The 24,479-nt window shown below is 44.5% G+C and overlaps 1 protein-coding gene across 2 annotated transcripts; it reads left to right on the forward strand.

Annotated features, from left to right (window-relative positions):
• Positions 1-345: 345 nt before the first annotated feature.
• LYPLA2 (lysophospholipase 2) lies at positions 346-23,053 on the forward strand. 2 transcript variants are annotated; one of them, XM_033157742.1, is made up of 10 exons: positions 346-466; positions 10,472-10,578; positions 14,157-14,188; positions 14,896-14,961; positions 17,793-17,840; positions 18,664-18,734; positions 20,064-20,137; positions 21,171-21,272; positions 21,491-21,667; positions 22,606-23,053. In XM_033157742.1, the coding sequence occupies exons 2-10, from the start codon at positions 10,501-10,503 to the stop codon at positions 22,654-22,656; spliced, it is 699 nt and encodes a 232-aa protein (XP_033013633.1). In that variant the 5' UTR covers positions 346-466; positions 10,472-10,500; the 3' UTR covers positions 22,657-23,053. The 2 variants fall into 2 exon arrangements, with proteins under 2 accessions (XP_033013633.1, XP_033013634.1); XM_033157743.1 differs by lacking the exon at positions 346-466 and adding an exon at positions 5,946-6,046.
• The last annotated feature ends 1,426 nt before the right edge of the window (positions 23,054-24,479 follow it).

A 24,479-nucleotide genomic window follows, 5' to 3' on the forward strand; every position in this document is an offset into this window, starting at 1 on the left:
TTAAGACTGACAGCTGATATCAAGAGCGCAAAAATAATCAGCAACGCCAACGCTGCTGCTCACCATAATAATTATGAATTGGCCATAGCATCAAATGCTATTATCCCCATTACCAAGACCCACCAAAAAAAAAGAGCTGCTATTGCAAATAATAACAGCAAAAAGCCATATGAAAATACTGAGCCATTTAATTTCTGACACCGGCACGAAGAACCCCACGGATCGTTAATTCAGCCAACCAAGATGGCCGCGCCCCTTGAGGCCCCTTTTCCGGACTCCGTTCTTTCCAGCGGGATAGAGCGGCGCGCGACACTTCCGGCGGGGCCGAAGCTTGGGCGGACCCGCCCACCTCGCGCGCGCTGGCGGCGGCGGCGGCGGCGGAACTTCCGGAGCCGTCTGGTGAGCTCGAGAACTGACTGAATCCTCTTCAGTTGGAAGCCGGGTAGAAAGATACAAGAGGAAAGAGGTGAGCGGGAGGGGGGAGGGCAGCAATTAGAATCGGGACCGTCCTAGAGAGTAGGGTCTCTTCGCCGAGGGGGCGTCTGTGTGGGGAGAGGAGGAGGGTGGGCCGGTCTCTGCGTGAGCGGCGGGCTGTTGGTAGAGGGGGGGCACTCGAAGGGGCCCAGGTCTGTGAGGTAAAGGGTTGGGGGAGGGCGTGGGCTGCGCCGGTGGGAGAGGAGGGGGCGTGGGCTGGAGGGAGGCAGAGTGTGAGGCGGGCTGTTAGGAGGGTGTGGCCAGGAGGTGACATTCGCGAGGAGGGAAGGGAAGCTGAGAAAGTGGAAGAGGGTTTGAGGTGTTGGATTTTGGGGGGGGTTGGGTGTCCAAGGGATGCAGGTAGGAAGAGGTCAGTGATGGAGGGTTAGGAGCCCGAGGAGGTGCTAGCATGGCCCAGATGCAATGGAAGAGATAAGAAAAAATATGCACCTGCCAGGACTCCTTGTCATTCTGAGAGTTGTGTGTGTGTTGTTTTTTTTAAAAGTGTCCTGGCAGGTGCATATATTTTCTCATCTCTTCCCAGTTTACATTTACATTTTCCTTTGATTTCCACCCTTTTCTTCCTTGGCATGGGCGCATCCTAAGAGGACAGGGGATGAGGAGGGGGAATGCAGTGTGGGCAGGAGGATGCAAGCAGTCATGGGTAGAATGTGTATGTGCAGATGAATGGGGGGAATCTGGCTGGGATGCTTTCTGAAAGGATTAGAACCAAAGCTGTGCCAAATCATAGGAGAGAAGTTAATTGCATGCTGCAGTATCTCATGCAAACTGTATTTTGATTGTGAGCAGTGACCGGAGTATCTTTAACTGCTTACAACCTTTGCATATATTGTAGGTACCCTTGCAAATAATAAATGATATTCAGTCAGTTTATATCTTCTACCTTATTCCTAGAACAAAGGTGGACAACACATTCATTATTAAAAGCATACATAGTCTGTTTTTCATAATGTCCAAAGTGGATTGCAGGTATCATAATAAAACAGTATGAAATAATAATAAACTAAGCAGCATAAAAACATAACTTTGATAACTAAAAGAATATGATTCACCTGAACTCAAAGGCTTGTTGAAACAAAATAGCCTTTACTACAATGTTGTACAATGTTGGTTACAGACCCATTCCGTTCTGGGGTGCCATTTGCACCCCGAAAAGTCTGTAACCCGAGCGGTGATATTGCACATGTGCAAAAGCGCGATATCGCGCTTCTGTGCATGCGCGAACTGTGCAGAATGCTCCTGCGCATGCTCGCTGGGTGAAACCCAGAAGTAAACACTTCCGGGTTTGCCGTGTTCCGAGCCTGAAAAAACGCAACCTGAAGCACACGTAACCCGAGGTATGACTGTATTGTGTAATAACTGTAGATTACATTGGAACTTTTGCCATCACACATCAATGGAAAATGGGTGTTTCTCAGGGACTGGGTTCTTTAATATTTAAAACGGGAGAGACACACACATACATTTGTTAGGAAGCAATAATAACTTTGTTAGTTGTAAGTTGACTACAAGTTTGAATACCTTAAACCTTAGTTAACCTACAGACTGATCTAACCATGTTTCCTTGGCATTCCAAGATTGCCTAAGATTGCAGTCAGCATGCCAGAAGTTATAATTTGACTTACACAAAAACTCAGTTTGTGAAAAACACAACAGAGTGATTTGTAAGTTAATTGATTCAGCAAGGCCAGAGTTTCCAGAGCACGTTATAATGGAATCAAGCTGATGAGTTGTGGTTTTGGCTGAAGATGCACAGCACAGTGTTCTTCATTACAGTACACACAAGTCGCATTGCTAGATCTGACTAGGATCCCACTAATCATGCTGTCTTCAGCCAACTAAATGCCTCAAGATAGAACATGAAAGCAAGAGCCTTAGCCTTTTGCCTTTCCAATTATCTGATGCTCAGTTATACTCTTTTTAAACATGGAGGCTTTGCTGAACTTTTGTGGCTAATGTTGTTGTTCAGTCGTGACCGACTCTTTGTGACCCCATGGACCAGCGCACGCCTATCTTTCACTGCCTCCCGCAGTTTGGCCAAACTCATGCTAGTTGCTTTGAGAACACTGTCCAACCATCTCATCCTCTGTCGTTCCCTTCTCCTTGTGCCCTCCATCTTTCCCAACATCAGGGTGTTTTTTCTAGGGAGTCTTCTCTTCTCATGAGGTGGCCAAAGTTTCTGTTAATGTGGCTAATAGTTTCTGTTAATCTTGTCCTTCCATGCGTTTGTCTGATTCTTTTTGAAACCATCTCAGCTGGCCATCAATCACTACTGGCAGTAGCAAATCCTATCAGTTTATTTCATGTTGTGTTAAGTACTCAGGTCCATTTGCAAAGGTTGAAAGCACCACAGCAATAAATAGAATGTGTGGGAAAGGTTTGAAGGAAAGAGGATTTATTCTTAGTATAGTCCCTTTCCCCATACATCTCAGGCATGTAAAATGCTCCACATTGTAGCATGGAAGATTGATAAACCTTTTCCAGCTTGTAGGGCTATGTGTCCTATAAGAAATGAAGTATCTTTTTTACTATAGCATAGGAATTGATATCGGGGAAATAACAACATATTTGTGTGAAATAGTGCTTAAAGAGTTGGCTTCTAATTCCAAGCAACCATCTACTTATGACATCCTGTTCAGGAGGCACTAGCGAGAGACTTCTTTGAACTAGTAAACAACAATTACAAGTAGTTGTTACCGGTAGGTCTTCTAGAAAAAATCCAGAAGCAGTGTACAACTTTATTAGGGCTACCTCAAACACTACCAAGTAGTGAGCAGCCTTTCAAATTGTTTGAAACTCACTGTTTTGTAGTGTTTTAGTTGGTCCTAATAAAAGTTTTATGCTACTGTTGCTTTTGGACTCACTCATGTCATGTATTTTGGGAGCATGTTGGGACTGATTTTGTTAGCAATGTACTTAGCTCTGAGAGTGCTGTTATTACTGAACAAGCATTGTTATTAATATTGCATGACTTCTCTTTGTTACTAGAGAATGAGCAGAGAACACAAATGAAATTCCATTTGCCATTTGAATAGCTTGTTTCTCTTGCCCCATCACTCAGATATGGACAAGGAATGTTCATTTTCCCCAATCCATTCTCCTAAAGAAGTGCTGGTCATAAGAGCATAGAATTGCCTTGCAGAGTCAGCAGAAAGTCTCTTTAGCCTGGCTTTATTTTCCAGTTACAGGTGGGTAGCCGTGTTGGTCTGCCATAGTCAAAACTATGGCAGTTGGTCTCTAAGGTGCTACTAGAAAGAATTTTCGATTTTGTTTTATTTTCCAGCTGTGGCTAGCCAGATGCCTCTAATGAAACTCATGAGCAGGGTATGATGAGAGCCTTTCCCTGTTGTTTGTCCACAGCAGCTAATATTTCTGTGGTATGCTACCTCTGAACATTGATATTCCAGCTGTTCCAGGGTTATTGGCCAGTAGCCTTATTATCCTCCTGATAATTTGTTTAAACACTTAAAAAAAACCTTCAAAATTAGTGGTCACAGTGTTTGGTAGTGAACTTTGTAAGTTTAAGAGTTGCATCCCCAACGTAATCCTCTCCTATATCCTGAGCTTGCTGCTGCTTGACTTCATTGGGATCCTAAGTTCTGATAATATTCTGTTTTCCCATACTCTGTCTTTTTCTAAATATCCCTTTTGGGACAGAGCAACTGGAAACCTAGTATAGTATTCTAATAGTAGGTGCACCACAGTTTTCTATCTGTATGTAATGGCTGTTTTATTTTCAGTCTCTTTCCTTGGGATTCTTCCATCCTGTCTGAAAATTGCTTTATCTTCTACTGCTACCTCACTGTTTCCCACAGCTCCATATAATTTATGAATAGGTGAAATAACACCATTCCCAATTCAGAACTGAGGGAGTTTAGTTTGCTTCCCACCATTGTGAAAACTGACAATTTATTTCTAATGTCTGTTTCCTGTTTTTTAACCAGTTAATCTATCCACATGAATGCTAAGGTTTTTTTTCCCTTAGCAGCCCTTGATAAAAAGTTTTGTCAAAAGCTTTTGACATGTTGTTCTTGAGTTTTCTGAAACCTTTTGACAAAATTATATGTCTGGCAGGTCTCTTACTATCAACATGTTTAATGCTCAATGAATTTTCAAAAAATGGCTAGAGCTATCCTTGCAAAAGCTGTGCTGAATCTTCCACAGCATACTAATTCCTTAGCTGATTCTTCCTCTCTATATGTTTAATAATTCTAGCCCTTAATAAGGTTTTCTGTCAGTAGCAGGGGCAGCAGTTAGCCTAATTAATCTGTAGTTTGCTGAATCCCTTAAAAAAATAATGGTGTTACGCTGGCTGTGTTCCAAACCTCTGGTAAGGAAGCTGATTTCCATGATGCTGTAAGTGTGTGCTAAGTGGTGAGTTTTCTTAACTTCAAGCAAAATTGTCATTCTTGAAAACTACCTAGCTCATTCAGATTTAGCATGGTTTAGCATGAGGTTCTGTAAAATGTTTTCCCCTCTCCTCAGTCCTTAGATTTGACAGACTTTCACATCTGTTCCTCAACTAGGAATGAATGGGTCCTACATGCAGGTATGCTTACCTTTTTTTAAATAAAGGAGGCAAGCCTAAGTATTGTGTAAAATGGGGGTATTAGATTACAGTACCAATGTTAATTTCAAGGTGAGTACCTTGTATAGAGGTGGAAACGTATGCAAGGTACTAAGATGCCAGTGTCTGATTTTAATTTTTAAATGCACAGATGACCAGGTTTTTTTATCTGACACGTTTCTTTTACACTCCTTCATATAAATAAGGCCATGGCATGCATTTGAGGGAGGACAGGATTATGATTTCATAACAGTTAGGGATTGTATTTCTCATGGCTTTTTTCACATGAGTCTTGAATGAGGGAATCCTGCTATTTTATTCACCAGCCTTTTCAACATCTTGTGCTCAGAGATCATATAAACTAGGGATAGGAAATCTATGACCCTCTAGGAGTTACTGGACTTCAAATCCCAGCATACCTGATCTTTGGCACACTGGCTGGAGTTGATGTAAATTGGAGTTAAACAACCTATGCTATGGGCATAGCAATTTAAATATTTTGGTCACCGCCCAACATAGAATTAGGCACCTTTAAGTTGTTTGCTTTTTGGTGGATTTATGTACACATAGCCCTTGTACAGGTTTGTGGCCCTGATATTTGCCTTTATGGAATTCTAACCTTGAATACTGTACTGCATAGTCACTTTTTGTAGGCTTTAAAATAATGGTATGGAATAAACAAACTTGGTATGTCCTCATCTCACTAAATTTGTGGGCAGGTTACAGGACTTCCGGGGAGAGGAATGGCGGTTTGGCTGCCTCTCTGTTAGCTCCTGCTTACAGAAGATAATTATGTGGTGATTGATAATAGACAGATAGTCTGACTATTAATCATTATGCAGATAAGGGTGATCTGGGAGTTGACCTCAAATGCTTTGATCAAGACTGTTTTTATGTGCCTGGCGGCTTGGACGGGAGTTAGAACGAGCTGGGAAACTGAGGAGTTGCCATCGTGCCCAAACTCCACGTAATCATTTTTCACAGGTAAGAAAGACCCACACCCTCTCTTTTTAAAATACTTCTGGGACAAGGAAAACTTTAACAAGAATTCCCTCCAGCTGGTGAAAATCTACAATCTGAAAATCTGTAAGTAACACCTTCCGTCATTAAGGAAAACAGAAAGGAAAACAGATTGTTAAGTGTCTAAGGCAGAGCAAAAATCCAGATTTATGGTTGACAATAACAATTAAATGGACAAGGGGAACCCCTGTGTGAAAAATCTTTAACCCTTTTTCTCTTTTCCTGCCACTAAACAACTGAAAAAACTGAAAGTAACGTGGCCGTTTCCAGCTGTGGGTTAGAAGTTTCTATGAGATAAGACACTTTGCAGCTGTGATTTTAAGGTGGAAATATTAAGCTAGACTGAGTTGGTAATAATATCCAGAACATCAAAAGTGTCCATTATGGTAAAGGCACTTTTGGATCTTCCAGTGACTGTTGGTGTTGTTCAACAGTTGATGACTGAATAATTTAAAATGATCAGATCAGAGATTAATGGAGAAAATGGAGAAGGGGAATACTCAGGTGATGCTAAAGTGGAAGTGACTTCCATATCTTGATTTGGAGGAGAAGGAGAAAATAAAATCACAAACGATGAGATGGAAAATTATCTGGATATGGTATTGATGGAGTTGAGGAGTGAAATAAACTTTGAGAAAACTTCAGTCCTGTCCTTGCTTCAGTTCTAGTAGAGAGAAAGTATTCTGCATACAATCTGGAGTGAATTCAGAGAATGATGCTGCTAAAGTTATGGTATTCTCTATGGGAAAAGACTGGGGGGGGAAAGAAAATGGACATGGGCAGAAGAATTTACTATCACTCAATATGGAGTAATGGTGGTGGGAATTAATGGGGGTAATGCCAAAAGAAAAAATATGGTTGACATTTATCAATAGCAATAACAATTAGGGAACCAATCTTGGACTTTTCATGGGAAAAAGAAATGAATGATTTTGAGGCACCTTGACAGAAAAGAAATACAGTTTAACAGAAAGCAGAGAAGATGGATGTTAGCATGGACTGAATGTTTGAAATAATCATTTTTTCCTTTTTTATGTAACCTGCAGGTGAAAAATCAGAAGTTTTCTTTAACTTTCTCTAATGTATGTTCTTCTTTTGTCTCCCCCCTTCTCTGTTCTTATTGTTCCTTTCTCTTTTTGTTTCTCTCTTGTTTTTCTTCTTTCTTTGGAGTCTTATATCTGGGGCCTTTATTAAGGTCCAGAGATTGTATACTTATGGGACTGGTAGATGGTTGATGGAGGACCCTGGATGAGAGACAGGGAAATGTTGGTCTCCTGGGGTGCTTATTTGTGGGTGGTAAGGGCTAAGAATTACTTTGAAGAGAGAATTTGTATTTTTTTGTAGTGGCTATTTTAATTGTATTTTGTAACAACAACAACAACAACAACAACAACAACAAAAAATTTCATTCAGGGGGAAAATTGTGGGCAGGTTACTGTTCAAGCATTCATGTGTGGAATGCAATGGATCAGCCAGTGTCTGAACTCTTGGCAAATGGCCTTATCTGAACCATTCAACTTGATAGCACAAATAGCTCAAGATGGCATTTTCAGTGGGAAGGTAAAAAACTGATGGACCTATGAAAGACCAGCTTCATCCAGATAAGAAATAAGATGCAGGAAATATAGCAATGTGAAGAAGACTTGGCTCCTATGTGTTGTTGTTAGTGTATCTAGCTTGGTGAGGTTGCTCAGCACTTGAATCAGAGTGTGAATGATTCGAGGGTCATCTGGTCCACCTTTCTCTCTCATCCTCCCTGCACAAAGATAACTGTGGACCCCTCTGCATACCGCCCTGTCCAGTCCACACCCACACTGTGACATAATCAAATAACAGTAGTTTGATGGGGGGGGGGACAAGCAGAGCAAGCTGCTTCATGTTATTCAAGCAACTGGTACCCTATTGCAATGGAGATGGAAGACCGCTTGAGCTGGACCTCTAAAGATTCTGTGCCTTAATAGCCAAAATCCTTCCAGTGGGATACATTTATTGTTACCATTATTATTGTTATTATTAATTGAATTTATACCCCTCCCAGGGTGGCAAATAGATCCACAGTTTAAAAAACAAAACCGTTCTAAAACAGTTAAAACCTTCTAAGAGCAGTTACAGTTTAAGCATTCTAAAAGTTACAGTTAAAACTATTCATTCATTCCAGTGATCTCGGGATTGCCAAGAGCAGTGTTCATGCCACCGAATCCCTGGGTAAACAAGGAATGTTTTAGAATTCCTCCTGAAAATTAATAATGATGGAGACAGATGTACCTCACTAGGGAGAGCATTCCACAAACAGGGAACCACCACTAAATATGTCCTGCCATGGGCCAGTGTCTGCTGAGCTGCCATTGGGTGGGTGGGTGGGTGTAGGTGTTTGGTGTTGTCGATGGGGAACAACTCTGTTGTTTGTGTTAATTTCAGGGAAGCAAGAGATGGGCTCCCAACAAAGACAAAGGAGCATGGGTTAAGAAACTCGAGTGTGGCTGATGAGTGCAGTAATTAGTGAATAATAACTGTTGTCCTGACCTTTTGGAATTCTCATTCCAGCTTCCTTCCTAATCTGTTTTCGGGCAAGTTTCTTTGCAGAGCTACAGTCACAGGAGGCTAGAAACTTGGTGTTTATTTTAAATGGAAAATCAGATTCTGAATTGTATTCTTAGCCTCTGCTCTAAGCTTTTGTGGGTAACCATAGCATTTCAACTTGCCATTGCTTTTGGCTGTAACACTGATGTGGGCGTTTAGGTGATCTGGTGGCAATTGAGTTATAATATGATGATTTGCACTGCATGATTAGGTTAATAATAGGCTTCCAGATGTACTGGCAGTGTGGCAATGGCTTGATACCTTTCTGGCCTTTGTGGTCATAGTTACACCCAAGTGGGCTGCCATCTTGTTTTTCATGGTATTGGCTGCATCAGTACAGCTCCAGTAGCAGCTGAGGCAGCACAGACTCTTGAATCTTCATCCCCCTGCACTGTTATCAGCGGTTATATAAATAGCCTTGTCCTTTACTGATGGCATAGAAGTAACAAAAACTAATTTTATCCCTTCAGCTTTTTGGTTGCAGGAGGGGTTTGCTGGGATGAGAAATCCCAGGCTTAATATCAGTGTCTTTATGCTGTAGTTTTGTAAAAGCCACTGACTCCCACTCTGTCCTTAAGCTGTGCCTCCCAAGGCCTTTGGCAGGATGTTACAGGGAACCCTTATCAAACCATATCACTGAATATAACAGATAAGCAGCATTGGAAAAACAAGTCACGGTTGCTTTGAAAACCCTCAGAGTTGGGAAATACAGAGTGAGAGCTCAGCTACCATGTGGTAGCCAATTCTGTTCGAAATGTGTTTACACACACATATACATATTATTTTGTGCCTACGGTATATTCTTCTAGTTGCATCCTGGTTTTTAATTTTGCCTTTTACGAATGTAGCACTTCTTATTCTTATATTTCTACATTAAACAGGTTCATACTTAATTTGTGGGAAAGTACCTTGTGATTAAATACTAGGGGACAAACCCTCATGGTTGTTTCAGTATAGGATAGGATTTTGTTGACTAGATAATCTGTTACAGACCTCAACTCTATAATTCATTGACGTGTGTCTACTAGAGGACAACTATAAAAGGGTACATAAATGTTTTCAGAGGTATTAATAATCTGAATCCTCGCATGTGTCCTTCAGAGGAATGTTTGTACGTCACATTTCAGGCAGCTCTTTGTATTTCACGTTTTATATTAAATAATGCTCTAAAGAAGAGATCCATGGCCTGAGATAAGTATTCAAGGCTTTTAAATGTTGGATATGTTAGTCTTTTTGCACTTGGCCTGTATGCAGCCTTCTTTTTGTTAGTTCATATCTACCAGAAACTTTCCCAGATAAACTTTTTAAGCAAATGTAAATTCTCCTTGGAAACCAGACTGGATTTTTGCTTTCAGGGCCTAGAGATGGAATATTCTCTTTGCCACTGTCAACTGCTAGAATTAGCTGATCCAGGTTTTCCAGGTGGATATTCCACCTTGAGAGCTAGTTGTCTGTGGCTTTTGGTCTTGGGTGCTGGTCTGAAGCGCAAGGTTTCTGGGTTGCAACCTTTGCTCTGAAAATCTTGGTTTTCATTTTTAATCCAGGAACAAGCTTCTAGCCCTTATGTAGGACACGGAAAGAGATGAAACCTGATGGGCTTTAGAATGGGAACTTGGACATCATGCACACATTTGAAGAGAGGCTTTCACACCCCTTTTAATTCTGTACCCTGCCTGGTTATAAAAGTGACCTTGCTCTTCGCATAGTTGTAAGGTCCAACAAGATTAAGCATTGCAGAGCGGCTCTTAAATTAAAAGTGCTATTCATATAATAAATGTGTGTGGGTTTCTCTATCTCTGTGTCTTTCAGGCGTGAGCTGTTGAAACCTCTATTGGTGTATGTGCGGTAACAACATGTCTGTCCCCCTCCTCGCCGATGCCGTGACCATTTCAGGGGCAGAGCGGGAGACTGCAGCGGTAAGGGCTTTCTCTCCTTGGCTTGCCATCTGTCGGGATCCAGAAAGATTAGGGGAATTAACTGGATTTCTTTCCTCCACCCCCCTCCACTTGGTTGCTGCTAATGTCAAGGGGCTGCCCTCCCTTTAACTCAGAAGCCATTTGAGAGAAAGGGTTGGTTGTGGGGTGGCAGAGGAATTGTGCAGAGAGAAACTTTGGTGAGGGGAGGGCTGCGGGAAGAGATCAACATGGTTTCGTTCCTTTCCAGTAAACAGCACAATGTTGTTTGTGTAGGACCTGCGCAAAACACCATCGCTGCCTCTGGCAGGTAATTAGCCCAGCTGTATCAAATTGTGTTGGCCTCGACGCTGCTACTCTTGCACTAACAAGGAAATAATAGCCAAGGCTTGCTTCCTACCACCCCCTTAATGCAAATGTAGGGCTGCTGTGGTCAACCATCATGTCCAGGCGCTTCTGCAGAAATGACACTGTCACCCACCAGGCTCCCAGGCTCCTATAATTCTCTCCCTTGTTGCTGGCTCTGCCTGCATTTGCACCATCAGATGTACCTTGCAGTTTTATTTCCTGCCTATCTGTGTGAACCATGCCCTCCCCTTCACAAAAATCTAAATTCTGCAAGGAGAACACATTACATAAATCAAACACATTTTGCCTAGATCGGCTTATTTGTATATAATTCTTTTTCAGTATTTGGTCTCCTCAGTGCTGTGAGAGTAGAGAGATGAGTGGTTTGTTGGGGCATGGCTGTGAGTGATCAGGAGGCAAGGGACACCGGAAGTGCTCCCTTCTGACCACTGGTTAGTTCTGCCAAGCCCCAAAACACTCTTTAAAAAAAAAAAGTTTGTTTTCTGCATTCCTGAGGACTAGTAACTGAGCTTTTCCGAACGTATGTGCCCAACAGACAAAAGATGCTAAATTTTGCCACATTCTGTCCAACAGAAATTATTGCATTCTGGAATTCAGCAAATATTACTTTGTAAAGCCCATCTCCTTGTTCTATTATGTAAATGACTATTGATTAATTTGCAGTTGTAATTGTGGCTCTTTTCTTTTTAAAGGACAGAGAGAGAGGCTGATGGAGACTTGGAGTGGGGTGTTAAATGTTTCAGCACTGTGGGAAGGAGTGAGATTGAATTCTCCAGGAGCCAACTCCCCTTTGCACCCAAGTTCCATGGGGGGGGGGGTTAAATCTGTGAAACAGCCCTCAAATTGTTGGTTTGAGAGTTTCTCTGTAATGGGTGCTGGTTGAGATGGGATGGGCAGAGGTGTTTGTAGAATTTGTAGCTGTTTTGGTGAGGGTTAGACATAAGAGAGAAGAATGGATGTGTTAAATGAAAGATGGAATTAGGGCAGTAATAGGTTTTCTGGCATAATGAGTTGGAGCCACAGGGAGGGAAAGGAAACTGTACAATTTCCTCTCCCAAAGACCACAGTGATAATGGCTAGGAACTTGCTCTTCTGCTAGAAATGAAAGCCATGTTTTTCAGAGCTCATAAGCAGCCAAACCATATATCAAGATCTGCAACAGAAGCAAAGCTTTACAAGTCTCTAGCTTTCCATTGGGTAAATCCTGTGAAGATATTCACCAGAAGTTAGTTTGCACTAACCTCTCTGCAAGAGTCAGAAGAGGGTCTCTGGTGGTCTGACACACAGGGAGTGGATATGAATACTCAGATGTAAATATTCGGAGTGTGCCTCCTCAGTTACTTGGCTTGTGAACAGACTTTGCTTGTGAACAGAGATTGAAGCTGCTCAGGAGACATGACTCTGAGGTAACTGATGGTGCGAACAGGCCTGTCTGCCCGCAAGTGGGTCTGCCACTGCCAAAATACTGCTAGGTTTAGCAGTGTGGTAACCTGCTGCAGAGATGTAGCCATGTAGCTGGTTGATGGAAGCTTTTTAACCCTCTCACCTGGACTGGAATTGCTAACTTCCCTGACCTTTCTAATGAACAACTCTGTTTTTCTTCAAGAAGGCTGGAACGTGTGGTTGCCAACAGAAATGGGGAAGCAAAGCACATCCAGCTCTGCTAGGGGGTGTTTGGTTTCCTCTGTCTGGGCTGCTGGTCAAGAATAACATTGATAACAGAAGGGTGCAAGAAGCTATACACCAGCATTTCTGTGTGAATTTTCGAAAGGCCAGATTCCATTGCATGGAGAGCCTGCCTTTTAAATAGGACCTTTGTATCGCTGTGATTCTCAGTGCTGTATTCTTCAACCTGTATATTTTTTTGCAAATTTGTGCAATATGTCTTTATTATGCATAATTTACTGCACAACTTTTACTGTTTCCATTCTCAGCAAATAAATATACCATATTTTTCCGTGTATAAGACTAGGTTTCCCCCCTAAATAATAATGTCAAAAATTAGGGGGCATCTTATACACAGATACACTCCCCCTTTTCTTAAATCTGAGTCCCCCAAAATAGGGGGCGTCTTATACATGAGGGCATCTTATAGACGGAAAAATACGGTATTATGCAGAAGGGGCAGAGGAGTTATGCAAGGCTCAGAAGCCTCAGCCACTAGAAACCAGACTGGGCCAGCTCTGTGGTTTTTGAGACTTCACTGGTCATACCCACTTTATATTGGCCTCAAAGCCATAAAGGCTAGAAACATCATCTTTTTGAAAATGGAGAATCTCAGGAAGCCAGATATTGTGATCCTGTGAAAGCTTACACTTTCTTTGAGGTGAAATATTAAATGCTTGAAATAGGCAAGGTTTAGGAGAGGAGGTGGTAGCAGCCTGTCAGATTAATTCACAGAAAGCAATAACCTTGACCCAGATGTTACTGGGGGTGGGGCATATTTTTTAAACAACATTTATATAATGGTTACTCAAACAAAAGACTTCTAAGTGGTTTACAAACAATCTATAATATTCATTTAAAAATACCAGCAAAAGCTAACATTTGAAAAGTTACATAAAAAAGTTTAAAATACAAAAGAAGGTAAGTAAATTTAAAAACTGCAACTACATGCCTGAGTAGGCTTGCTGAAATGAACAAATTTTTACCAGGCACTGAAAGTATTACAGAAGGTGCCTGCCTACTGTAAGTGGGCAGGGAGTTCCAAAGTTCTGCCACACTAAAGGATGGATTTCTCACAGGTGTGGAATGCATGTTTTGTGGCATTTGTAGAGTGCTGGTTCTGGAGATCTAAGCAGTCAAGTGGGCATGTATGGGGTGAGCTTATCACAATGCCTAGGTTTAGGAATCCTATATGATGGGCCTATCTGCATGGCTCAGCTTACGTCTTGTATTTGGCCTCTGTCTTCCAGGTGCAGATGTGTACATGATGTGTTAGCAGTCCCTTTTCAATGACTTGTGGGGTGGGGTTGAGGCCTCTTCTCTGATTACAGCTGGGGCACACACATGGTGATGTATAGGCTCTTCGTTCTCATCCTCTCCTCCTCACTTTAGGTTGGGTCCTTCCTGCTTTTCCCCTTTAGCATAATTCACTGCTGTGCTTTTTTTTTGGCAACTAATTGGTCTCACAGGATGCTCCTGATGTGCTTTGGTAGCACTTTTGCACTTGTTGTGCTGCCTAATGTGTTATTTTCTGCTTGATTTCACAGGTCATTTTTTTACATGGGCTTGGAGACACAGGGTGAGTGTTTGGGTTGTGTTAGTAACTGAGGCAAGAAGGGAAGGGGAAAACCTTCTTTGTTCCAGCAGCCTGGACCCAAAAGAGACCAATGCTTCTGTTTCTAGTTGGGAAATGTTGAAGGTTAATATTCTAGCCAGCATGAGCAGCAGCAGGATTGGAATAAGGAGATGTTGAGACAAAAGCAATAGTTTACCAATCCAGAACACATTTTCACATATGAAAATGCCTTATAGCAAATCAGATTATTGATCTATCTAGCTCAGTATGTCTACACAGGCCTTCTCTAACCTGGTGCCTTCCAGAAACCTTGGACTACTGCTCCCATCAGCCGATTCCAGCATGGCCATTGGTCAGGGATGATGGACATTATAGTCCAAGACACATGAAAGGCACCAGGCTGGGGAATGTTGGTCTACATGGACTGACTGCTGAGCTCTTCTGTTGGAATGCTGCACCAGGTGGAGGAGGACTTACCAACTTTACTGGATTGCAGTTCCTAATACAGGGTATATAAATTTACTTGATTATTTATGCATAGCTTTGCATAAATGCTACTTACAGCTATGAAAATGTCCCACCATGGCTTTCCAGTAGAATGGCTTTTGGTGGGGGAGACAGGCAGTGGAAAATGCTTGCTTCTCCATTTTAGTTTGTTTGCTGTGCAGTGCAAGTTCTGATCCATGTTCTTTCTGCCTTCCCTACTTCAGGCACAGCTGGGCTGAGGCCCTGTCCTCCATCCGGCTTCCTTATGTGAAATACATCTGCCCTCATGCGTAAGTGTTGCCTCTGCCCTGGGTTACAATTAAGGCTTGCATATGTTTCAGGAAACAGGCCTCTGCTTGGGGTGTGTGTTCCCCTGATCAGTCTGGTTTCCCTGACAGACTCAAAAAATACACTCACCACCCCCAGCCTAGTGCCCTTCAGTCGTTCTGGACTGCAGCTCCCATTAGCCCCAGCCAGCACAATCTCATCATACTTCCAATGGCCATGGTAACTCTGGGCTAATGGGAACCAAAGTCCAACAATGTGGAGGAGGTGTGGAACACAGGTTCCCTTAAGGCCTATGTGTGGTTTTAATCCTAGCCAAACTGGAAACATTCTCTTCGCCCATGGAAACTAGATTGCAGGCATTCTGACAGCTTTGCTCTCATGTAATTTGGAACCTTATAGGTTGAGAGGCAGGATAAGGGTGTTGCCTTATGTCATTTTTGTGAGCTTCTCTGGGCTTCTGGTAGGTTACTATAGGGAGCAGCATGCTAGACTAGATAGCCCTTTGATCTGATCCAGCAGAGCTTCTCTTATGTGCATCATTGCACCAGTGCCAGAGGCTTCGCTTCCTTAAGCACAATACAATATATATTCCATTAGTGGAATTGGGCTGTGATGTTTTTCCTGCCTGCGTCCACTTTTTCCTTTTTAAAATAGAAATATATGTATGTGCTAAGGCAGAATCTCAGCTGCATCCCAGTTCTCTTTCTTGTTGGATCAAGCCAGCTTTGGCTGTCTCAAAGTGAGAACAGCACTTAACCTATAGCTTTTTAGGGGCTATGGCTTAAGTTTTTCCTGCCTGCTTAAGATTCTGCCCTTGCCAAAAAAAAACACCAAAAAACCAGCCCCATCAATCATTAATTAACCAATCATTGTGTTATCCCTGATATTCTAATCTTTTTCAATCAATTTTTTTGAAGATTTTAAACTGTAAAATACTACAATCGCACGCACATCACAACAAAAAACAATAATTTGGTGTTAATGGTAAAACAGCCATATTAAATATTACAGATTGATGTTAGTACGTTAATATCATAGTGGTGACCCAATCTGAAAAATAGACATCAGACATGATGTTGACTTTTGACCAAACCAGGTTGAGAGTTGAACACCTGGAGGTCAGTTAGTGCAAACTTCTTGACTGACCAACATTAACAGAAGCCACCATTTCTCCACAAGGATATTGGCCTTAATCAGCTAATATTCAAATCTGAGGAACATAAGAAGATCCTGCTAGATCAGGCCAATGATGTATCTGATCCAGCATCCTGTTCTCACGATGGCCAACCTGTTGCCTCTGGGGAGCCTGCAAGCAGGAACCGAACACAGAAGCACTCTCCCCTCCTGCACTTTCCACCAACTGGTACTCAAGAACATTACTGCCTCTATGACAGTGGCTGGAAGGAGCTCAGTAGATCTTGCTGGCCAACCCAACACTCTGCCTGAACTCCCTAAGCTCCAGCTCCCCTATAACATGCATGAATTATCCAGTGTCAGCCATTCAGGGTATTGTACACCACACAGCAGAGGTGCTTATTTCAAAAAGCCTTCAGTAAATTAGCCCAATATCTTTGAGGCACAAAGCACATTTCCTCACCACCTCACCCCTTAGCATGAGTTCACTTGCTTTGGACAAACATAGTATCTGCCAAGCACATACTAAGGGGCTCACAAATAATTTTGCCCTTGTTACAAAACTCAAGAGTCTGACCTGGTTTTCCCTTCACCAAGTCCCCACCCCCAGCAGCTCCCAGGTGGAACATGGACAGATAATCATACCCCACAACTGACCATCATGCCCCCCCTTACACTGGGGAATCTCTAGGTTTGCCACAAAGAGCATGTTGACAAGCAAGGTGGGGGTTCATCTGGGGTGTGGCCAAAATGGTGGGTCTGGGTGCCATACAAGATGATAAACAGGCATCAGTTTCCCTTCCTAGGCACCTCTTTGAACCTTGACTTGCACTGGGAATGACAGGATGAGTAAAATAGGCTCCAAAAGAGCTGATGTCTGCCTTCACCTACATTCTTTCTGTCAGAACACTGGGAAGAGCCACACAGTTCTCCCTTGAGCCTGCAATATCTTCCCCACCCCCACTTACCTTGCAAAGCAGCCGTGTCTGTTTTTGTGACGCCACTCGGGTCAGATTTAAGACAAAATGGAGTGACTTGCAGACTGCTCCTACTTGAATCCAGCTCTTCTGTTGGTAGCAACAGGCAGACACGCGAGGCCCTGCGCCCACTGTGTTGAGTGCAGGCTCATGAGCCTTTCAGCCCAAAGGAGATGGTTGCTGCTTCCTCAGCAACTCTAGCCAAAGCACCTAGCTCATGCTCAAGTCAGTCCCCAAATGTCCAGGTCCCAGGGTGGGCTGCTTGGCAACCACACCAAACTGCTGCCTGATCCAGGAGGGACTATGTGTGTTTCTTAGAAAGGAAGTAAGGGCAAGCAGCAGGCTTTGTGCGTGCGCACATATGTACAGATCTTTGTCACCTGCTTATTTGCAAAGCTAACCCTACCTGGGCAGACCCTGAGGTTGGGTACTTGGAGGGAAACAGCTAGCAGTTCTATAGCTGGAACTCAGTCACGTTTATCACATACCTTTTGTAGTCACATTGTACAAGTTCAGGATTTGATAGAACGTGCAGCCTTTGCAGGTTTTGCAAATTCTGCTTTGTCTGGATGAGTTGAGGTTTCTTATGTTTGTGAGTAGCCTCATGACCTGTCGTCTCTTCCTACTGGAGCATAATTGCCTGTTTCTCTCTCTCTCTCTCTCTCTCTCTCTCTCTCTCTCTCTCTCTCTCTCTCTCCCCCAACCCTCTCATATGCTTGCAGGCCTAGGATCCCTGTCACCCTCAACATGAAGATGGTCATGCCATCCTGGTTAGTATAAAACAATGTGCCCCGGCCTGCTGCCTCCTATTCCAGGCACTTCTTTTTCTGGCCTGCATGACATCATAAGGAAATATGGCAGCCAGAACTGGGCTTGTGGCAGTCATGAGGACTGATGGGGAATGATACAGATGAGAGGCTGATGGGAGGGGGGAGGACATTAAAGGCAGCAGCTGTGTGCAAAGGTTTAGTGGACCTGAGGAAGCTGGCCAATGTTTTTTGGCTAGGGCAGGTTGGTGCATGATTCGTAGGGGGCACACCATGGCTACTCCTATAAGGCTGGGGTGCAAACACTGTAGAGGACGAAGAGTGAGTCTTTAAATAAGACATTTGGGCCATGAGGTGGAGGAGTACTGCCTACCAGGTAACTTGCCTTGCCTAGGGTTCTGATCCACAGCCCTTTAACAGTCTTTTAAGAAATGTATATTGTTTCAACATGCACAGATTTCACTTTTAGATTTTTCTACAAACTTTTCCTGTGTCTCTAGACTTTTCTGGGCAATGGGCATTAATGTATATTCACAATACAGCAGGGGAGCATGGACAGGCTTGCCGCCTCTTAAGACCCAGTGGAAAGGAGGTCTCTGAATTGGTGCATGTCTGAAGCCAGCAGATACTCTGCCGGGTAGAAACCTCTCCAGCTTCCCAGCAGAGTCCTCCCTTAATCACTTTAATTCTTTCATACAGAAGAGTTTGGAATGGCACAGCCAAGCTGCCAGGACACTATATAGTCATATAATGTGCTTGCTTAGCCAGCCTCATGTAGGCTGCTGGCGGACCAGAGAACAGGGGCTAACTTTCATTTTTCTTCCAGGTTTGATTTGATGGGCCTGAGTCCTGATGCACCTGAGGATGAAACTGGAATTAAAAAAGCTGCTGAGAACCGTAAGAAAAGCTTGCCCGGGGTAGTGTTAGAGCTGGTCTACATTTCTCCAAATTGTAACTGACAGCATTTGAAAGCCAGAGAGAAAGAGAGAGAGTTGGGTTCTGTTCCTTGAGCCATAAAGAGCCTCTGCCCTTTTTTACATTCCCAGTTCAAAAAGGCCCACTTCCTAATTCTTGCAAAAAGTAAAGCGAGTGAAGCAGTTTGGGATGTTTACATTCTGAATGCATGGAAGGCTCATTTTAAAACACTTCCTCTTAGTGCAAATGTAACAGAGGCGTCCTGTAGACAATGTTTTGCACATCTTGAGCCATCCTCCACTCCCACACCATATTTATCCCTTCTCCAAGAAGATTTTACCCTTGCCTGCCCTTTCCAATTTTAACTAGTTTTGTGTTGCAGGTGCAGTGGTTGCAAGCCATAGTTCCTATCCGAAACATATGGAAACCATGGTTTATGAGGGAAGCTGGTTGTAGTAACCATGGTTTGCATTGGTCTGTATAACAAATCCTTGGCTAGCAACATGGGAAATTACCTTGCCTAGTCAGAACCTTGGTGGGTGCTGTCTATGCTGATGGGCAGCTTTTTGACAAGGGTCTTTCCAGCCCTACCCAGAGATTCTGGGGATTGAATCTAGGATCTTGTGCATGCAAAGCAGATGCTCTACCTCCGATTTGCAGCCATTCCCAAATTGTTAATGTTGGCAGGAGAAGAAGAGGAGATGAATCACTCCAGCAGGAAAGACCCAGAGAGTGGGAATGTGTGCTCCCAAGGCAGATTCCTGATTTGCAAATGTGGGGTATCTTAGCACTGTCTGCCTATTTAAACATTTCAACACCAAAGAAGAGTGGTTTCTGGGTTTTAGCAATCTCACACCAACTCTCTCTTCAAAGCTGGTGTGACGTAGTGGTGAAGGCTGTGAACTCACTGAAGAGGTCTTGGGCAAGCTTCAAATTCCAAAGAAACAGTCATGTTGGTCCACTGCAGCAAAACCAAGAGTCCTCTGGCATCTTAAAAGACCAGCATGTATTTTGTGGCATCACTTTTCATGAGGGAGAGCTGAGCCCAATGCAAACGTTGATTTTCTTGTGCTCCCCCCCCTTTCAAACTCCACTCCTTTTCCCTTCATCTCTGCCACCGGAGGCCTTCCCAGAAAGAACATCACACTCCTTTTAAAAACATGGAATTTTGAAGCAGAGGAAACTTTGCGAAATAGATCTGTGCCAACAGACTTTGTCTTTGTAATTTATTGTGCACCCAACATATTTGGCACCTGAGATGCAAGGCCTATGATATTATGCCACCTTGAACTCTCTCCCTCTGCATTCCAGTTAAAGCGGTGATCGAACATGAGATAAAGAATGGGATCCCAGCCAACCGTATCATCCTGGGAGGCTTTTCACAGGTGACTGGTGTGTGTGGGAGGCTACATCCCCAGGATGGCAAGCTGGTGTGTGGGCGGTGGGGTTGGAAATGAGGAAGAGGACATGAGCACTGGTGCTGGGGGAAGATGGGGAACTAGCAGCTGCCACCTTGCTAACGGTTGGGGGGTGGGGAGCATCAGAGATGAGGTATAGGTTCCTCTGGAGCAGCAACTTGGATGTGTGCAGTTGTTCCAACAGCACTGAGGTTAAGTGGTATCCTGAGTCATACTGCTTTCACTTTTTCCATTCAAAACACATTTCTAACCCTTATGGCCATGGGAAACACACACGCTTTGGGGCAATGTCTGGTAAAACCTTACAAGCGAAGGATGGGTGTGGGGACAGAGCTAGACTTCTGGAGTGGAACTTCTGTCCTCCTAACTACTACAATGGTACCTTGGGTTACAAACACTTCGGGTTACAAACTCTGCTAACCCGGAAGTAGTACCTCGGGTTGAGAACTTTGCCCCAGGATGAGAACAGAAATTACGTGGCAGCAGCGGGAGGCCCCATTAGCGAAAGCGCGCCTCAGGTTAAGAACAGTTTCGGGTTAAGAATGGACCTCCGGAACGAATTAAATTCGTAACCCGAGGTACCACTGTACTTTGCTGTTTCCTTCTGGCAAGCTGAACATTGCGTGCAAAAAAAAGAGAGGGAAGCCTTTGAAATTTGTGTAGGTAGAATATAATCAAGTTGCAGAATTTGGTTCTTTATTTTTGAAAGGTTTAGGTTGAACCAGGTCTATTTTCCCCCTCAAGCAGTTAAGCGGGGCAGGAAGTGGTGAGGGTTCTTCTCTGTCGCTGTGCATGAGGAGTGTGGCCTCCACTGACCAGTGTGTCGTCCCCCCCATACCATTCGTGCCATAAGAACCAGGAAATCTCCTACAAAGGGGTGTGGTGGGGAGGGCTGTTCACAGGGGTGGCAGTAGATGAGAGTTGTGTGCATCCTTGCATTGGTAGAGGGTCTTTTCGGGAGCAAGCTCTGACCTGCTTTCTAATCTTGGTTGCGCTTCAGGGTGGTGCGCTGTCCCTCTACACGGCGCTCACGTGCCCACACCAACTGGCTGGCATTGTGGCCCTCAGCTGCTGGCTCCCCCTGCACAAGACCTTTCCTCAGGTACTGCAGTCCCCTCTCCCCCTTGAATGTGTTGCTGTTGACCCTGTGGGGTGGGGCTTGGTGCATGCCGGGGTGGCTGCTCAACTGGGAAATGCCTGTCTGGTAGAGCAGTTCCTTCACAACTAGCTTGCCCAGGTACTGCATTTCCCAGAGTGCAATGGATTGTTCACAGCTTGGTGCTCCTTCCCCTGCTGCTGTTCCCCCCCCCCCCTTTGCAGGCAGCAAATAACAGCATGAACAAAGACATCCCCATCCTACAGTGCCATGGGGAGATGGACCCCATGATCCCAGTCCGCTTTGGAGCCCTCACTGCCGAGAAACTGAAGGGCATTGTGACTCCAAGCAGGGTCCAGTTCAGAACCTACCCAGGAATGATGCACAGCTCCTGCCCTCAGGTTAGTTGGCAGCTGGTAAACCCATTTCCCAGGATGACTGACTAGTCTTAGTTGAGTGCCATATCTTGGTTGCAGCCAGGGTGCATGCTGGGATATTAGGGTTGAGATGCCCTCTCTCTACCTTACTTTGGGAGTATCTGAGGTCCTGTGCCTGGTGCCTCGTCCTTCAGAGGTTCAGCAGATGGCATCAAAAGCAAAACATCCTTTGAGGTAATCCTTGAAATGCCTTCTGCCAGGAGCCCTTATTATGGCTTGTATGCTCCAGTTTCCTAAGGCAGCTTTGCAGACCTTGTGGTCTCAGGCAGCCTCTTTTTGATCCCCACTTAATTATATTGTACTGCTGCAATCAGCTGTCTTTAACTGGATATGCATTTTTTTAATTGATTAGTTCAAAAGAGGTAACAGTGTTAGTCTGGAGTACTAAAAATAGCAGGTGCCCTGTGGAAGCTTAAAGGTAGACAACTATATTGTGGCATCAGCTTTCATGCGCCAGACCCCCAACTCCTGATAAAGCCAAGTGCCATCATGACACTTTAATTGTGGCTTTTGTTTAATCTTGACTTGCTTAAATTGACTTTTGATTTTATATGAGCAGCGAAATAAATTGCTGTGAGCTGGCTTGGCAGCCTCTTCTTGTGGCAGCCAAAAGACTGCTTGAAACTTGAAAATCAGCATACATGTGTGGGCAGCAACTCATGTAGCATAACAAGGAAACTGGCCAGTTCCCCCTCCCCCCGGACTCTTGATAAGCTCAGTTCTCATTTCAGCTCTTGAAATTTTTTCTGTTTTATGACCCTCAGTTCAATGCAAAGAATCTTGTCACTCCCCAAAGGGAGCACATGAACTGTTTGGGGCTGTTATGTCTTTGAAGGGGAGGAGAATGCGCACGCACGTGCGTGCACACACACACACACAACTTCTCCTTTTACTCTGCACAGGAGATGATGGCTGTGAAAGAATTCATTGAGAAGCTGCTGCCCAGGATTTAAACAAAGCTACTCGAGACTGTTGCAGGGAGAGGAGATGGAGGTCACCACCTGTGATCTTTAACCTTGACCTGCCCAGCTGCAAATGGGGAGCCACAGCAATCCACCTCCACTTCAGCCGGTTTCCTTTCTCTGGCCTTTCCTTTCCTCCTGCACCGCCCCCCTCCTGTGCATAGGGAGGGTTGCCCCTCTCTCTCCTGTACATGGAGTGAAGGTACGGAGCGGTTTTAAGGTACAGCTGAGAACTTCATGTGGCTGCCTCCTTGCAAATTTAGTATTTTTGGTCACCTGATTTCCGCCTTTTTTGCTATCTCTCCCCCCTTCCCCAACCCCACACAAATGCTTGCTGTGGCAATGAACTGGGTGGTAGCCAAAGGCTTAAAACAAAGGTATTACGAGACTGTGTTCTGCGCTGTTACAGTATTTGCAGGGAGCATCTGCAAAGGTATCTGAGCTCCCTGATGGGTTTGCAGCAATCCCACCCACAGTCCCTGTGCCCCCCCTTTTCTGTGATGCAGAGCCTGAGTCCTGGTGAAACCACCTTAGAGGTGCAGGTAGGGTCAGGGCCCCCCTCTCAAGCTGCCAGTGCTTGGCTTTTTCTGGGCAGGGGAGGCAGGTAAACTGCCCCACCCAGGCAATCATTCCATCCCTGTTTTGGCATCCCATCCACTCTGCCAGGCGAAAGGAGGAAGGTCTGGCTGGCTGACGGGTTGCTGTCCATCCTCCAAGCATGTCCTGAGGCTGCTCCTCCCCAGTCAGCCACAAGCACCATTCAGTGTGCTAACAACTCCCAGCTTGGGCTGGAGATACCATTGGTTGGGGTGTTAATGTGGTGGAGGGGCCCCCACCTCACCAGGAGTTGCTTCTAATGTATTTGTTTTTAAAATTCCTTTGTTTGTTTCTTTCAAAATCATCTCTGCTGTGGTCCCCTCCTTTGGGTCTATCTTGTTTTGTACCTACACAGATAGGGTAGCGTTTGTCCAGAAGGTGGACACTCAGCAAGCTGTCTGCAGCCTTTTGGGCACCGCAGCTCTGACGCACCACTCCTCCACTTCCTATCCAGTCTGTATCGAGTAGCTGCAAGCGGCCATTTTGTCTATGGGGTGCAGTCTTCCTCTTATCACTCCCCACCCCCCTGGTCTTGTTTGGGCAAGGCAAGGTCCCCCTCTCTACCTTCTAGCCCTGGTGGCTGGCATATTTTTTGAGGCTCTAACCTGAGTCTCTAGTCTGTTTTATTTCAGTAACCGTTCCCTTTCCCCTCAAGGAGAAGGCTCCCATCATTTCCGGCAGGGGGCTGTGCTGTTGAGCAGCCAAGGTTCTTTTACCATCACCCCTTCAGCATCCACACCCAAATCATCCACCGGCACAGGCTGACACCAGCCCTGACAGCCAGGGACAAGGTGTCTATTCAAGGAGCTTTCCTCTTTTTGTGTGAAGGGCTAAGTGTTGCCTCCCACATTGTCCTACTGTGTTGCTCTTTGTGGGGGATTTCTCTGCTCACTTCCTTCCCCTGGCTCTGTATGGTCCTCTGCGGTTGGTAGCAGCAGCAGCAGCAACAGCAAGGGAGGTGCTTGGGGTCCCCCAAGGCCAGGACAGCCCTCCCTCTACTACACTTTCCAGTGCTTTATACAGCTATGTGCAGCAAAGGGGGATCTCAGCATATCCATGTAGGAATACATGGCCTGCCCTTATACAGCTTGCATCACAATGGCAGCCCCAAAGGAGTTGTTGCTCCCCTTCCTGCTTTCAGTGCAAGGCTGCCTCCTCTGCCCTGAGCAGCCACTGCTTCCCCCAAAATCTGCTTTTTGCCAGCTTTGGGGATCATT

Source organism: Lacerta agilis, chromosome 8 (assembly GCF_009819535.1).
Source record: "Lacerta agilis isolate rLacAgi1 chromosome 8, rLacAgi1.pri, whole genome shotgun sequence".
Lineage (NCBI taxonomy): Eukaryota > Metazoa > Chordata > Lepidosauria > Squamata > Lacertidae > Lacerta > Lacerta agilis.